General features: G+C 37.5%; 1 protein-coding gene across 1 annotated transcript in view; it reads left to right on the top strand.

Moving 5' to 3' along the window:
• EML4 (echinoderm microtubule associated protein like 4) overlaps nt 1–13,441 on the top strand; it is a 96,313-nt gene that overhangs the window by 24,173 nt on the left and 58,699 nt on the right. The window contains exon 5 of the mRNA XM_010004968.1: nt 12,138–12,267. Within this exon, the coding sequence (XP_010003270.1) occupies nt 12,138–12,267 (130 nt within the window). The remainder of the gene's footprint in view (nt 1–12,137; nt 12,268–13,441) is intronic.

Below are 13,441 nucleotides of genomic sequence, written 5' to 3'. Positions count from 1 at the left end.
TTTGAAATATATATCACTGTTTAAATGTGAAACTATGTTATTTACACTAATGTTTAATTTTTTTTTCCCTATGAACATTTTAATTCCAAAAAACTATTTGAATCAAGTTATTTGAATTTACTCCAATTTAAAATTCTGTATTCAGAGAGAACAATGGCCATGTGTATTTGTGGTATATATCAAGCCTGTGATTAAATAAAAGGTTAGGTCATATTTCAGATAATTTACAGTTCTAATTCATCAAAAATGCATGTATCCCCACCAAACCATGCAGTGCAGTGTTCTGTGGGCTCAATTCCTGTATTTCAGCCATGACGCCAATGCCAATATAACACTGGATTGACAAATCACAGCCTATTGTTGTTTGAGTGGCCACATTATACCAGCTGAAAATGCAAAAACTGAAAATGCTGAAAGTTTGAATTATTTTAGATGTGGCAGAGAGATCAAATCCTTCTTTACATGTTTTTGCAGTCTCTCTGCCAGATGGAAGGAAGTGATGATGCTTAATTGGCTCAGGCTCTGAATCCTGCCATTCTCTATTCCGTGCTAAATGGTTGACTGTTGTCATCCCTGCTTATAAATGCAGCTTTTATCTACCCAATATCCATCTCACCAAGGTGGAAACTTCCTTCTCTAACTCTGTGTGAATAGAACTCTAGCAAATATTTTTACTAAATCGATCTTTGTTGTCTGCTATTATGACAATAAGAAAACATCCAGGTAGGAAAGCTGTTGGCAGAATGCGTGCAACATAGGATTTTGTTCTTCCAGTTTAAATGCACAGGAGCTGGTATGTGCACAAACATTGCTGAAGACCTTTGGCATGGAGCTAATACCCAGCAAGCTCCATGAACAGGCAAATTTACTGTCTTTTTCAAAAGGCCTTGGGACCAACCTCCTTACTGGGACCTTGAGGGTCTTGGGGTATAGTGAGATCTCCAGGTGAATTTGTTCAGTGAAAAATAAATTAACTGAGGGGGTGTGTGTGTGTAACATCTGAGTATGTTCAGCTTTGTGCTGTTACATCTCTACCGATAAATGACAAGAGCATGTAACTGTGAAGAGACAGATGGGAGCTGTGGCAGAGACATGCATGTATGAGCTAACACCTTGAACTGAAATGAGTTATGACTAATTTGCACTGTATTTAATTTGTAGTGGATGTGTCCCCATTGTGTTCAGTTACCCAACACCACCAGACAACACATTAACTTTACTGTTCATCATTAAATCAGCTGCATTTAAATTTTATAAAGAAGTCACAAAAGAAAATGTTCACATAGTCACTAGAATTTTGTAGAAGTCTAAAATTAGACTTTAAGGATGAGGTTGAGATTGATACTGATTTAAACTTAGGTGTCAGTATTAAATGCTTCAAAACAAGTTTGTACATAGCCTTCTGAAATGCCTTAGGTTCTACTTTTTATTTCTGTATTTTAAGTTAATTCAATACATAAATAACTCTTGATATGTTTTAACAAAGAATGTATTACTTCCATGAATGTGTAGGATTGGCAGAAGGTCTGAATTGTCATACAGAGATAATACTCAAATAATTGTTAATTTTTCTTTGAAGTATTTTACGGCTGCATAACAGGCTCTTGCTAGTCAAGTCATGGTTGCTGTGAAGGTTATTATACTTCTTAAAATCTTTTTGGTGTTCGTGATCTTGTCAAGAATCTGGGTTTCTGCCTTACAGTAATTGCAGTTTTGTGGCAAATATTGTAGTTTGTTGGTTTGTTTTTTTTTTAAAAAAGTGCTGAGGCGTTAATTCACAGTATTTGTCTCTGCAGCGACCGTTAAATATGTGCTGACATCAATATAAGAGAATAGATGTAAATATGTTTCTGAATACATTGAAGGAGATGGGTTTCATTTGAAGTATAGCAACACAGTAAGAGAAATGCTTTTAAAATAAACTGAACTTAAAAGAATCTTAGTACCAGAAAAAGCCATCTTGAGTCTTTCTGTCAAACTTTAATCTGAGTAGGAGTCAATATCCACCCAAGTTTGAAGGAATCTTTCCTGCTTGCTGCTGAAATGAGCTTTCTAAAACCTCTCCATTTCTTTTCTTTTCTCAGCAGTGTCTTTGAAAAACAGTTTTTCATAGGCTAAAAATAATTGTTGTGAACAGTCTGTAAATTGTTCTGAAAGGCACAAATCCCAGTCTTTTTTACTGATTTTTCTTATTCTGAATTTGATGGCCCAACTTGGTGCAAAAAGAGAGAGATCTGTGTCCATTGTGTTAGTTTGTCTGCCTTGCATATCCGGTGAGTTAATTCTATTTGTTTGTTTGTATTGTTGTGTTTTGTTGGTTGTTTTTTTTATCCCTTTATTTTAGATTGACAGATTGAATCAACCATAGCTATATTTTTTGGTAGTCTTTAGTTTTCTTTTTTCCTACATTTCTTTTTTTTCTAATCTCCAGTAGGGATTGCAACACATTTAGCACTTGTCTGATATTTCAGTGAAAAGCAGACTGAAAAAAGTGGCTTTATTTTTTCCTCTTTTTTCCTCTTTTTTTCCTCTTCTCAGTGCAAAGTTATTCTAGGGACAATCTTCTCAAAATAGAAAGGCTACAATAGTACTTCTCCATCTCTGCACAAAGCTAAGGATGACTATGCAAAGCAGAAATTACTGGGTCCAAAGATAGTGTTGAGGATTCTTAGAAATGTGAAAGGGCTTGATTAGGGAACACGTCCCCAACAGGTACAGGTTTGGGGAGGATTGTAGTGTGAGAGTGTGTTTGTGGATTGTCTTTTTCCATTCTTTCTCTCATCCTTTCTCTCCTTTTTTTAATAGATGGCTTGGTAAGAAGAATTGCTTTGGTGTGAAGTTCTTTGCTTTTGGCAGCTCTGTGCTCTTGTTGCCACATATCTCTTCTCTTGATGCATGATTGATGTTGTTAACATTCACAAAAAGTTCCAAAACCAAAGATTACCTGGACACTGAAGAAAAGGAAAGCATAAAGCAGTCTGGTACTTGTGGCTGCCAGCAAGATAGATTGGCTCACAGCTGGTGCCTGGTAAACCTATTAAAATCTTCCAGAGTGTCAAAATGTGTGTAACAGGAGAATTCATCCCTCAGGCTCTGAGTGTGGAGACAAGTTTGTGGCACACAATGGCACCAGTAAAATATCTCAGACTAATCATACCACTGGGCATGAGCTCTTGCCTGAAAAAAAAGTGGCCATCTACCAGAAAGTCCATCTGATGTCTTTCTGTAGAGAAGCAAAAAGTTCATGTCCTTTTTCTGGACTCAGAAGTAATAGGGAGGCTTGTCACAGGTTAAAACTTTGGAGGAACAGTTCCTGTTGCCTGGAGAAGAATTGGTATCAAATAACCTGTATGCTAATTAAGCTCACAAAGCGAAATTAAAGCAGTGGGTGGCAGTTTGCAGAGAGAGTCTCCCATGACAGTGCAGGCTGGCAGAGCAAGAGGTGTTTATTTTACTTTTAAGCAGTAATCTTGGGTATCTGCAAAGGCAGCTATGACTATGTATTGGAAATGCAGACTTTTTATTATTTTATTATTATTATTATTATTTGTGCAGTGGGTTTTTGCAATAGGAACCTGGAAAGTTTCCTTGCTTTCCTGCTCCCTTTGCTGCTGTGAAATAGTGTGCCTCCTCAAGGTCTCTTCAGTTAGAAAAATGCTAAGTATTATCTTGCATTATATTCCATCTCGTTACACTAATGTAAGCAAGGCACTTCAGATAAAATTTTTACCTTAACAGTGGTTTCATTTCAGTAACATTATGTAATTTTGTATTAATGAAAATTGACTATGTTCAGCAAGCTTCATTAATGAACCCATAAGATAGACTCATTTGTGGTTTTATTCTTTGCATATTTTAATGTGCAGAATTGTTTTAATAACTGGGTACGTATTTCTTGTCTAATCAGTAACTACTAAAGGAACAGAGAATAGAAGTATAGGAAGGAAAATGCTTATGGTAGAGGTAGGATATAGTATCATATCCATGTAATTAACCTGGCAAGCCTGTATGTGTGTCATTTTACTCATGGGAATAGTCCAGTTGAATCTGCAGGCTGTATGCTCTCACAGCAAATAACAATACTCTTAAGGTCTTAATGGGTTTTCCAGGCACTGGGTCTAGTGCCATCTGTTTTTTCTGCATTAAAATTAATTTTTCTGCATTTCTTCCCATTTTTCCCCGATCTTCTCTTCTTTAATATATATTTTTTTTCTTCTGTTGAACTTACTATTCTTGATCTTAACATATTTCCCTTTATTTGAAGAATTTGGATCTAGAGGGCACTTCAGAGGCTGTAACCAGCTGAACTAAGTTTAAGGAAAGAGAAATGAAGAAGGATGTACTTTTTTACTTCTGTAACCTGATAATTTTGTTCATTGAAGAAGATATTCAGAGCATTGTAGATGAGTGTTTTTCAGCTGTAGTGATAAGTATTCTTACTCTTTTTCCACATGCTTCTTACAGTTTTGGATGTGTTTTGTGCATTGGTGTGCTTTATTCTGGCAGTGTGGGTAAATTCCCCAGAGCAGTACTCTGGTATTCATCATGTAGTTTCTAAAACTAAAAATTGCAGTATTTCAAGAGTTAAATAGTGCCAGTAACTTCTTCAAATGAAAGCTGGCTTGTTGTTTAGAGCACTTGAGGAGCTTTCATCACTGTTTGCAAAAGTATATAAAATTGTTTCAGAATACCAGAATTGAAGTTTTATTTCCTCTGCTTAGATGTAGCTTGTTGCACAAATTGGTTGAGGAAGTAGAGGGTGCCTGTGGGAAAGTATAGAAAAATAATATGATAGTACAGAAGAAGGAGGAAAAGGGTCCTGTGCTTTGAATAAGCAACTGGCTGTCCCATGCCAAAGGAGTCTTCCTTTTTTTTCCCTGGGTAGTAGGATTTAAAATGTGTGCCCAAAGAGCCAAACATCAGATCAGGGGCAAGGCTCCCCACAACTCTTGAGAATATAAGACCTGAAAAAATAGTTTTATGTCTCTAGGAGGATCAGTTATAGTTGTAAATGTATGTTTTGACAGGTTAAATCTCTAGCCATAAAAAAAAATAAATATTCTAGGAAATCACTAAATAAATACTTAGTTATTCTTAATGTTGAAGTTGATTAGGTATTGGGAGAGATTCAGTTGCATCTCAAGATGTTTATGAATTAGCTGTGCTTTCTCAAACTTGCATGTTAACATGCCTCTATTTAGATAGTTGTTTTCCTTTTAATAGGAAATAGCAAATAATACATGCTTAATAGCCAGTTGCCAGTTGAGATTTGTGAAATTTGTCTTCAAGGAAAAAATATCTAAAATCATTTAAATTTTCTTAAGCTAGATATATTTGTTGTAAGGATAAGAAAGTCTGCAAAACTTAATTTTGTCCTAAAATTGGATTATTAAATAAGATGAAGTATAACTCTTAGGTAGTGAATGGAGTGGGTTTTTTTCTGATTTATATTGGTCATTATTTTAGAACCAGTACCTCACCCTGACCTGTAACATTTATTCATGTGATAGAAGAGAATGAGTTGAACTCAGCAGCTCTGGAGCACCATGAAACAGAGTGGGCAAACAGGATGTTGTGTAGGCAATGGTGTGGTGCAGCAGTTTACATGGAAGGGCAAGCAGGAAGGTTGCTGAAGCTCATCCAGCTTGGAGTTGTCACCAAGGTTAAGTTGGCCTATGGCCTGCATCAAAACCACTTTCATAAAGAAAAAGACGACAGATCCTTGTTACAGGACACTCCCTTCTGAAGGGAACAGAAGGCCCAATAGGCTGGCCAGATCCACTTCTTAGACCTCTGTGGGGTCTGTGTTAAAGATGTGAAGAGAGAGCTCTCTAACCTGCTGTGGCCCTCAGGTTACAATCTGATACTGACTTATCAGGTAAGGATCAATGAAGTTGCAACAAGAAGTCTGAGGGCAGTCAAGGGCCTTGGGAGGACTGGTTAAGGGATCAGGAGCACAAGTGGTGTTCTCTTCTATCCCTTCAGTTGCAGGGAATGATGAGGGAAGGAACAGGAAGAGTCAGAAGATTGATACCTGGCTCTGTGCCTAGTGTCACCAGCAGAAAGTTGGGAGTTTTGATCATGGGTTGGTTTACAGGACATGAGGCCTCCTGGTAACAGACAGGGGAACTATTTGCACAGGAGTTAGCAGGGCCCATTAAAGAGCTTTAAATTAAATTTGAGGAGGGAAAGGGATAAAAGCAGGCTCACTAGAGATAAGCCTGATGGCACCATGCCATTTTCTGAGGCTTGGTGTGCTAGCAAGGTCCTTTGGTCTGCTGTCTCAGTTGGATGTAGGGGATGGAGATCCATGTGGCAGGAAAGACACAGGGGTTACTGATGGGTTAGAAACCATGGAAGTGGCTGAAAATGGTCATGTAGGAATTGAGGCTTCTGCCAAAAAGGTGGTGGGATCAATAGTACACCTGAAGTACATACAGCATAGGCCACTTGCAACAGAAAACTATGCTGTAGTTGCCATCACGGAAACAGGACTCGCACAACTGGAATGCTGCAATGGATGACTGTAAACTCTTCAGGAGGGATAAGTAAGGGAGCAGAGGTAGTGGGGTGACCCTGTCATGTCAGTCCATCAGGACTTCATGATGGTGACAGTAGGGTTCTGTGTTTATGGGGAAGAATCAGGGGGAGGACCAACAAGGTGGATATCATGGTGGGATTCTGCTTTAGACCACCCAACTGGTATGAAGAGGCAGATGAAATATTCTTTAAGCAGCTGAGAGAAGTCTCGTGGTTGCTAGCCCTTGTTCTTGTGAGGGACTTCAACTTACCAGATGTCTGTTGAGAATACAATAGAGCAGAGAGAAAGCAATGTAGGAGGACTAGGACAGTGATGATTCCCTTGTACTCAGTACTGGTGAAGCCATACCTCAAATACTGTGTTCAGTTTTGGGCCTCTCTCTACAAGAAAGACATCAAGGTGCTGGAGCATGTCCAGAGAAGGGCAGTGAAGTTGGTGAAGGGTCTACAGCACAAGTCTTACAAGTTGTTGCTGAAGAAAATTAGGTTGTTTGGTCTGGATAGAAGGAAGCTGAAGGGAGACCATATTATTCTCTACAACTACCTGAAAGGAGTTGTAGTGAAGTGAGGGTTGGTCTCTTCTCCCAAGTAACAAGTGATAGAATAAGAGGAAATTACCTCATGTTGTGCCCGGGGAGATTTAGATTTGATATTAGAAAAAACCCCACAACTTTCACCAAAAGGGTTGTCAAGCTCTGGAACAGGCTGCCCAAGGATGGTCAAGTCACCGTTCCTGAAGGTGTTTAAAAGACATGTAGATGTGGTGCTTAAGGACATGGTTTAGCAGTGGACTAGGCAGTGCCAGGTTAATGGTTGGTCTTGATCTTCAAGGTCTTTTCCAACTGAAACAAATCTGTTATTTTTTTTCTACTGAAGAAGTCTCATTCAGAATTTGACTCTTACCTTGTAATTGAAGTAGTTGAATACAAAATGCTGAATATTTTTTTCCCTGTAAGCTTCAGAATACAGTACTCACTTAAAGAGTGTTAGTGCTCTCAAGCTGTTTTGTTGCCAGCATCTTCTGTGAGACTTGACAACCTCTGAAACTTTGGAAGCAGAGCAATGACTTCAGTTAATTGCTTTGGTACAATTTATTATAACATCTTGATGTAAGTTTAGGATTTGTCATAACTTCTAGTTTGTTTTTGATGTCTTTATTTTAGGAAGGAAGTGCAGATAAAATCTTATGTTCTGGTACACTTAGAACTATTTCAGTCTGTTTTTCTGCGGCTCACCTGTGTGGGTTCTCTGGTAACTAGCAGTGTGGTTGAACACACAGTGTATGCTTTTTTAGTAAGAATACTGAATTTAGTTTCTGTCTCAATGCAGTTTTTCCTTTGCACAATACTTCTAGGCATGTAATATATATGAAATACAGAAATCTTTGTCAAGTTTTGCTGAAAATGAAGTATTCTGAGGTTGTTGAGGGACTTGGTTTTTGTATGCCTTCTTGTAAGAAAAAGAAATTGTCCTTTTTGTTTCAAATCCACTTGAAAAAAGTGTCTAGATATGGTTTTTAATGCAGCTGCAGCTACTTACTTTAGATTGAAACTACTTGAAGAAGAGAAAGGTTTGTTTTTTCTTCAGGAGAAAGACCATTTATCTGTCATGATATCAGCAAATAAAAAAATTAAGTTATTGTTCCAGTTAACACAATAATATAATAAACTGTATTTTAATGTTAAAAACTAACTGTTTGGTTTGGGAAAAATAAGTGAATTACTTAATGATCCTCAGCTGTAATACCTTACCTGTATGTTTAGAAAGAAGAGCAAACATGTTATCTCAGGACACACATTTTCAAAATTTACCAGTGTCTCTAACAGCTTGACTTTAGTTCTTCCCCAGTTATCTAATCAAGGCTGATAAAGAGTTGGAAATATATTCTTCGTTTGTTGTGGTCTGTTTTTTCTAATCCTAGTTATCTTTCATTCACACACTTGTATACTTGACAGATGTTAATGAAATGATTCTTTTGAACTCAACAGATACCATTCTATGAAAATTATCAGAACAGAAATAAATGTGTTATCCATAAAAAACATTTTTTACTACTTTGATCTCTGACAATTTGTCTTTAATCCTGGTCACCATACACTGGCTTTCATTTTACGTGCAGTTTATGTCTGGCTTTTGTTCTGAACTAACAGATAAAGCTGTGTGCTGTTCAGTCTGAAATATTTCAGACTGTTTGTGCTAGCAGGTGATGTATGACATGATATTGGCAGAGAGCTGCAATTCAAGTGCTGGGAGGACTCAGATGTTTTAGTCTATTGATCTGGAATTTGTGTTCTCCTGTACTGTTTCTTTATTTCCTATGTCTCCAAAGCAAAGTTGTTTGACAGCTATGAAGGACTATCTCTGCACTGAAGAAGGTTGTAGTGTTGTTAAATTTTTACTTCTTTTGACTGTAATGATGCCCAGGTTAAAAGTAATGAAGGGAGTCGTGTGGTTTGGATTGGTGGGTTGGCTTCCCTGGACTTCTCAGCCAGCTGGGAAAATCCCAGTTGTGCATCTATGACCCCATAGACTGCCAGGCTTCATTGCTCCACTGCTCAGGATGTGCATAGGGCTTAAACTTACCCTTCGTTTTTACAGCTTCAACTGTAAATACATTTCCTTTATATATAATTGCAGATGGCTACTTGAATTTATTTATTTTTCCCCTTTAAAAATAGGTTTTCTAAAAGTCACTTATGAACATCTAGCTAAAATGGAATATATGGAGAGTATTTGGAAGGTGCCTTGTTTCTTAGAGTTGTTGGGTTTGGGAGTTTTAAATTTTGTCATTTTTTACATTTTATTGCACTTTAAGTGTGGCAAACTGAACTGTGTGACTGACCAAGATTTTGTTCTAACATGTAAGAAAGCATGATACATTTTTTGATACTTGAAAAAAATCTGTCAATCAAGTTTTTCCTAGATATTGATGATGTAAGAGACCTGGATTATGTGTAAAATGTTAGTAATTTTACAAAAATTGTTTCTACTTGGATTCAAAATTCTTCATCTCAAACATAGTTTTATATGCTGCTTGTTAAGATTAGGAGTTACTCTTGCAGATATGCCATCATCATCCACTTTACTATAAAAAAACAAACCCAAAGAACTGCCGTATTGATCCTTTTTATTATTATTATTGCATTCATCATTATGCAGAGCAATGCACATTCCTGTCGTGAGTATTCATTGATGTACAATTTTATGAATAAGCAGTTTTTGGACAAAGTAAGTAGAAACTAACACTTTTTGTACTGACTAGGTGGAATTATTCTAGATGTCATCAGTTAACAAAACAGCAATGTGCCCCTTGCTTGAGGAAACGGAGTAATTTTTTGCTCCCCATCTTAGAAAGTTCCTACACCTTGTCTGCATTATCCCTGTTCTTTACACTTTCTGCTGAATGCTTTCCCCACTGTACTGAGAATTGCTGCTATTATGTCTCCTGATTCATGTTTCTGGGAAACCATCCTAGTGCTGGTTGGAGAGGCATTATCTAGTATGTTGAACAGACAGAGATGTGCAGGTCATATGCAGTTCAAGAGTGAATCACAGGCCTTGATATTATGCATCTCCACAAAGAAGATGATTTACTTTGTCACTGAAAATAAAAGAAGCTCATTTATTTAGGCTTTAATACCAAAAGTGCCTATTAAGTGGTGTGCTTTTGTTCTTGAATCTAAGTTACACAGGGGGGTAAAAGCTGTAGAGGTTTTGTACAGTATATTCACTTTTAAAATAACATCTTTATTCCAATCCTTATGTTGCAAATAAACTGGTATCTTAAGAAATACTATTGGAAGTAATCACTCTTAAGTTTATTTATTTAGAAAGAAAGAACAATGATCTTTGCAGTGTTTCTGTATTTAAGTGTGTCCTTACTTATGTTACATTTCCTTTATTCTCATTTCTGCCTGGGATATTCTGCATACTCCTTCTGGCTTTCCTAATCTGAACTTCAGATGTAGACTTGGGCTGCTTTGGTGCATTTGAAGCAGTATATGGTTAGCACAGGGAAGCCTATTTCTGCATTCATCCAAATAGTTCTGAAATCTAATATTCCCTTGATGAGTATCTCTTGTATGTAAAGTGCTTGTTTAAAATAAGAATTAATTTGCCTCTCAGCCTGCCTGATAGAGCTGCAGTGTGACAAATGGACCAGATGCTGGTATTGTTCAAATAATGCATCTGTGTGAATTTACCTTCAGTGTACAGAGCAGTCGCTTCTCCCCAACTGCTTTTTTACTCCTCACTTTTATCTTCAATGTGTGGCCTCTTGTCTTATCTATCTCACACTATTCCAAGCCTGCCATGAGCCCTGACCTGTTATTTTCCTGTCAGTGGTGTCCTTCATGCTCGTTTCTGAAGTCAGAGTGGACATCACAACCCCATGAGGTGCAGTAACAATTTGCTGTTTGTGAAATGGGATGTTGCACAGAGATGGGGTCAAAAGTGACTGCTGATTTTTTTTAAATTTTTTTATTTTTTTTATTTTTATGCTTAATATGAAATTAGCCCAGGGACTTTTTACAGGGCGTGTAATGGTTCAAAGGGTAAAACCACCAGTTTAACATTTGGGAGGGAGGAGAGGGCAAAATAAGACCTTAGAAGTAAGACTGGCAAGTGAAAAAGGAGACACAATTAGTGGGAAATTGTGACATGTCAGGTTTGAATAAGATGCATTTCATTTCACTGATGGTCTGTGGCACAGAGGCAGGTCTGGGAACCGATTGCTCAGCTAACATTCAGCTCTTAAAATAGAAGAGCCTTTGCTCCCCCCCACCCAATGCATCTTCCTTGCAGTCCCCTCCCACGTTCACTGCATAGTTTCAAACTTCTGCAGTGAGTGAAGTGGGCATCTGACAGACAACAGCCTTCTTCACATATACAGTCTTAATTCATCCCCAGACGGAATCTGTAATGTTCACAGGATGTGGCAGATGTTCTACAGAGTAAATGATTGGAAACTTCATAACTGTACCATAGTGCATATACTAAAAGGTTGCTACCATTTTAAGATGGAAGGAGGAGCTGAAAATAAGCTGAAAAACTTGAATTTTGAGTCCTTAAAATCATAACCATTAAATAACTTACTAATTCATTCAGTATAGAGAGGACTTCTGTCTGTAACTTCTTTGAACTTTAGTAAAAAACAAATCTAAAGCAACAAACCTCGTGTGATATTATCTGAGCTGTGGTGATTTTGAGCAACAGAGTTGAATTAATTGTATCTGCTGTCCCACAGCTGGTGGAGCTACCAGCTTCTCAAGGCTTGCCATATGTAATCTGTAATTCTCCCTGTGGATCACAACTGGAAAAAGATGTGGCATGCTGCTGAATTACAATATTTGCTGGCAGCATGGCAGTAGAGAAACTGACCTCTGTCATAGTGTGATGTTGCCTCTGATTGTCCCAGGTCTCCTGTTGTCTGCTGCCTAGGTTAAGGCTTCATTAATGTATGTCACTGGATACAGGCTAGATGATTGTCCTGAATGCCGGAGCTGATACCAAGTCCACATCTGAAAGCTTTTAATTTCTCAGATAGATCTTTGGATACAGCTGTAAAACTTTATGTTCTTCAATATTAATTTTTCCAGGTCAGCCAACCCTCCGAGAAGCTATCTCGATGTCTTGTATTACTAACGGGAGTACAGGAAGCAGGAAAACAAGCCACAGTTCCTCTGTTTCTGTTGCCAGAAAAGAAACTCTTTCATCTGCTGCAAAAAGGTACCTACTTTTTATGCAAATTGAAATTATGCTTAAAAAAAACCATAGCAAACGTTTTACTTTTTCTGCTGCATGACCATCAGCAGAGCTTTCTGTAGTCTAGTAAGGTACAAATAAACTTAGGAGATGTACCATGTTGTTGGGCTGCTTACAACAAGGTTCTAAAAAGAATTAATAAATGGAGAATATTTCTGTAGTGTGTAGTTGCTGAAATACCTTCTCAGTAAAGGACAAAACAGGCAAATGTGTTTCTAATACAAACTGAAAACTTTTCCTTCTGGTATTCATCTGCATCTTCTTTTAAAGGACAAAACTGACTTCATTGTCTGGAGTGTACATGGTAGGCAATAGAAAAATAACTATGAAACAATAGTGAATTGTGTGTGATAAAAGTTTGCATTTTTGTGTAGGAAATCTTAACCAAAAAATATGGCTGCTTAATCTTTATGAAGGCTATATATATCGGATCTCAAACATGTAGAAATAACACTTCTTGAGTATTTGTAAGTTAAATGAGCTAAGAACCAAACAATAGCTCTTTTCCCTACTTATAATAGTTTCAGCTGCATACAGTAAACAAAGTGTTTGTATAACTACTTTTGTGAATCTGTTAGATAGTGATGACATGGCTTCTTTACTCAATAGGTGTTGCACCTATTCCTCTTTGTTGGGAAGAACAGGCTGCCAGATATAGCCACAAGACTGAACATACTCTAGTGTATAACTGTGTTAAATTATGTGAACAAATTCTTGGCCTCTGTAGAGTACTCTGTTAACTCCAGTGGCTGATTTATCATCTAGTGTGGAAGTAAATATTGTGCTGTACAACAAGACAGGGAAATGATATACTTAAGGGAATAAAAATGCTGCATGCAAACATACGCTGTATGAGCAAAAAAAACAGAAGAAGTGCCTGTTGGAAATTTGGAAAACAAGGGTAATGCCCCTGCTCTTCACCCTCCTTCATTATTTAGCGTTGAGTATCTTCCTTTTTATTGAATATTTATGTTTACTTTTCAGCAATAAATCAGAAAGTGATCACTGTATGTCCATCTGCTTTGGTGACAGGCACTGGGACAAAAGACATTCCTGCAGGAAGGCATTTCTTAGTTAGCACTTTTTCATTAATCTTACCCCTGTGGCTCTTGGCACTTTGATGAGAGCCAGTCGAGTT

This window comes from Chaetura pelagica, unplaced genomic scaffold, assembly GCF_000747805.2.
Source record: "Chaetura pelagica isolate M959 unplaced genomic scaffold, ChaPel_1.0 scaffold13, whole genome shotgun sequence".
In the NCBI taxonomy this organism is placed as follows: Eukaryota; Metazoa; Chordata; class Aves; order Apodiformes; family Apodidae; genus Chaetura; species Chaetura pelagica.
Note: the sequence above shows the minus strand (reverse complement) of the source record. Positions and strands in the feature narration are given on the sequence as shown.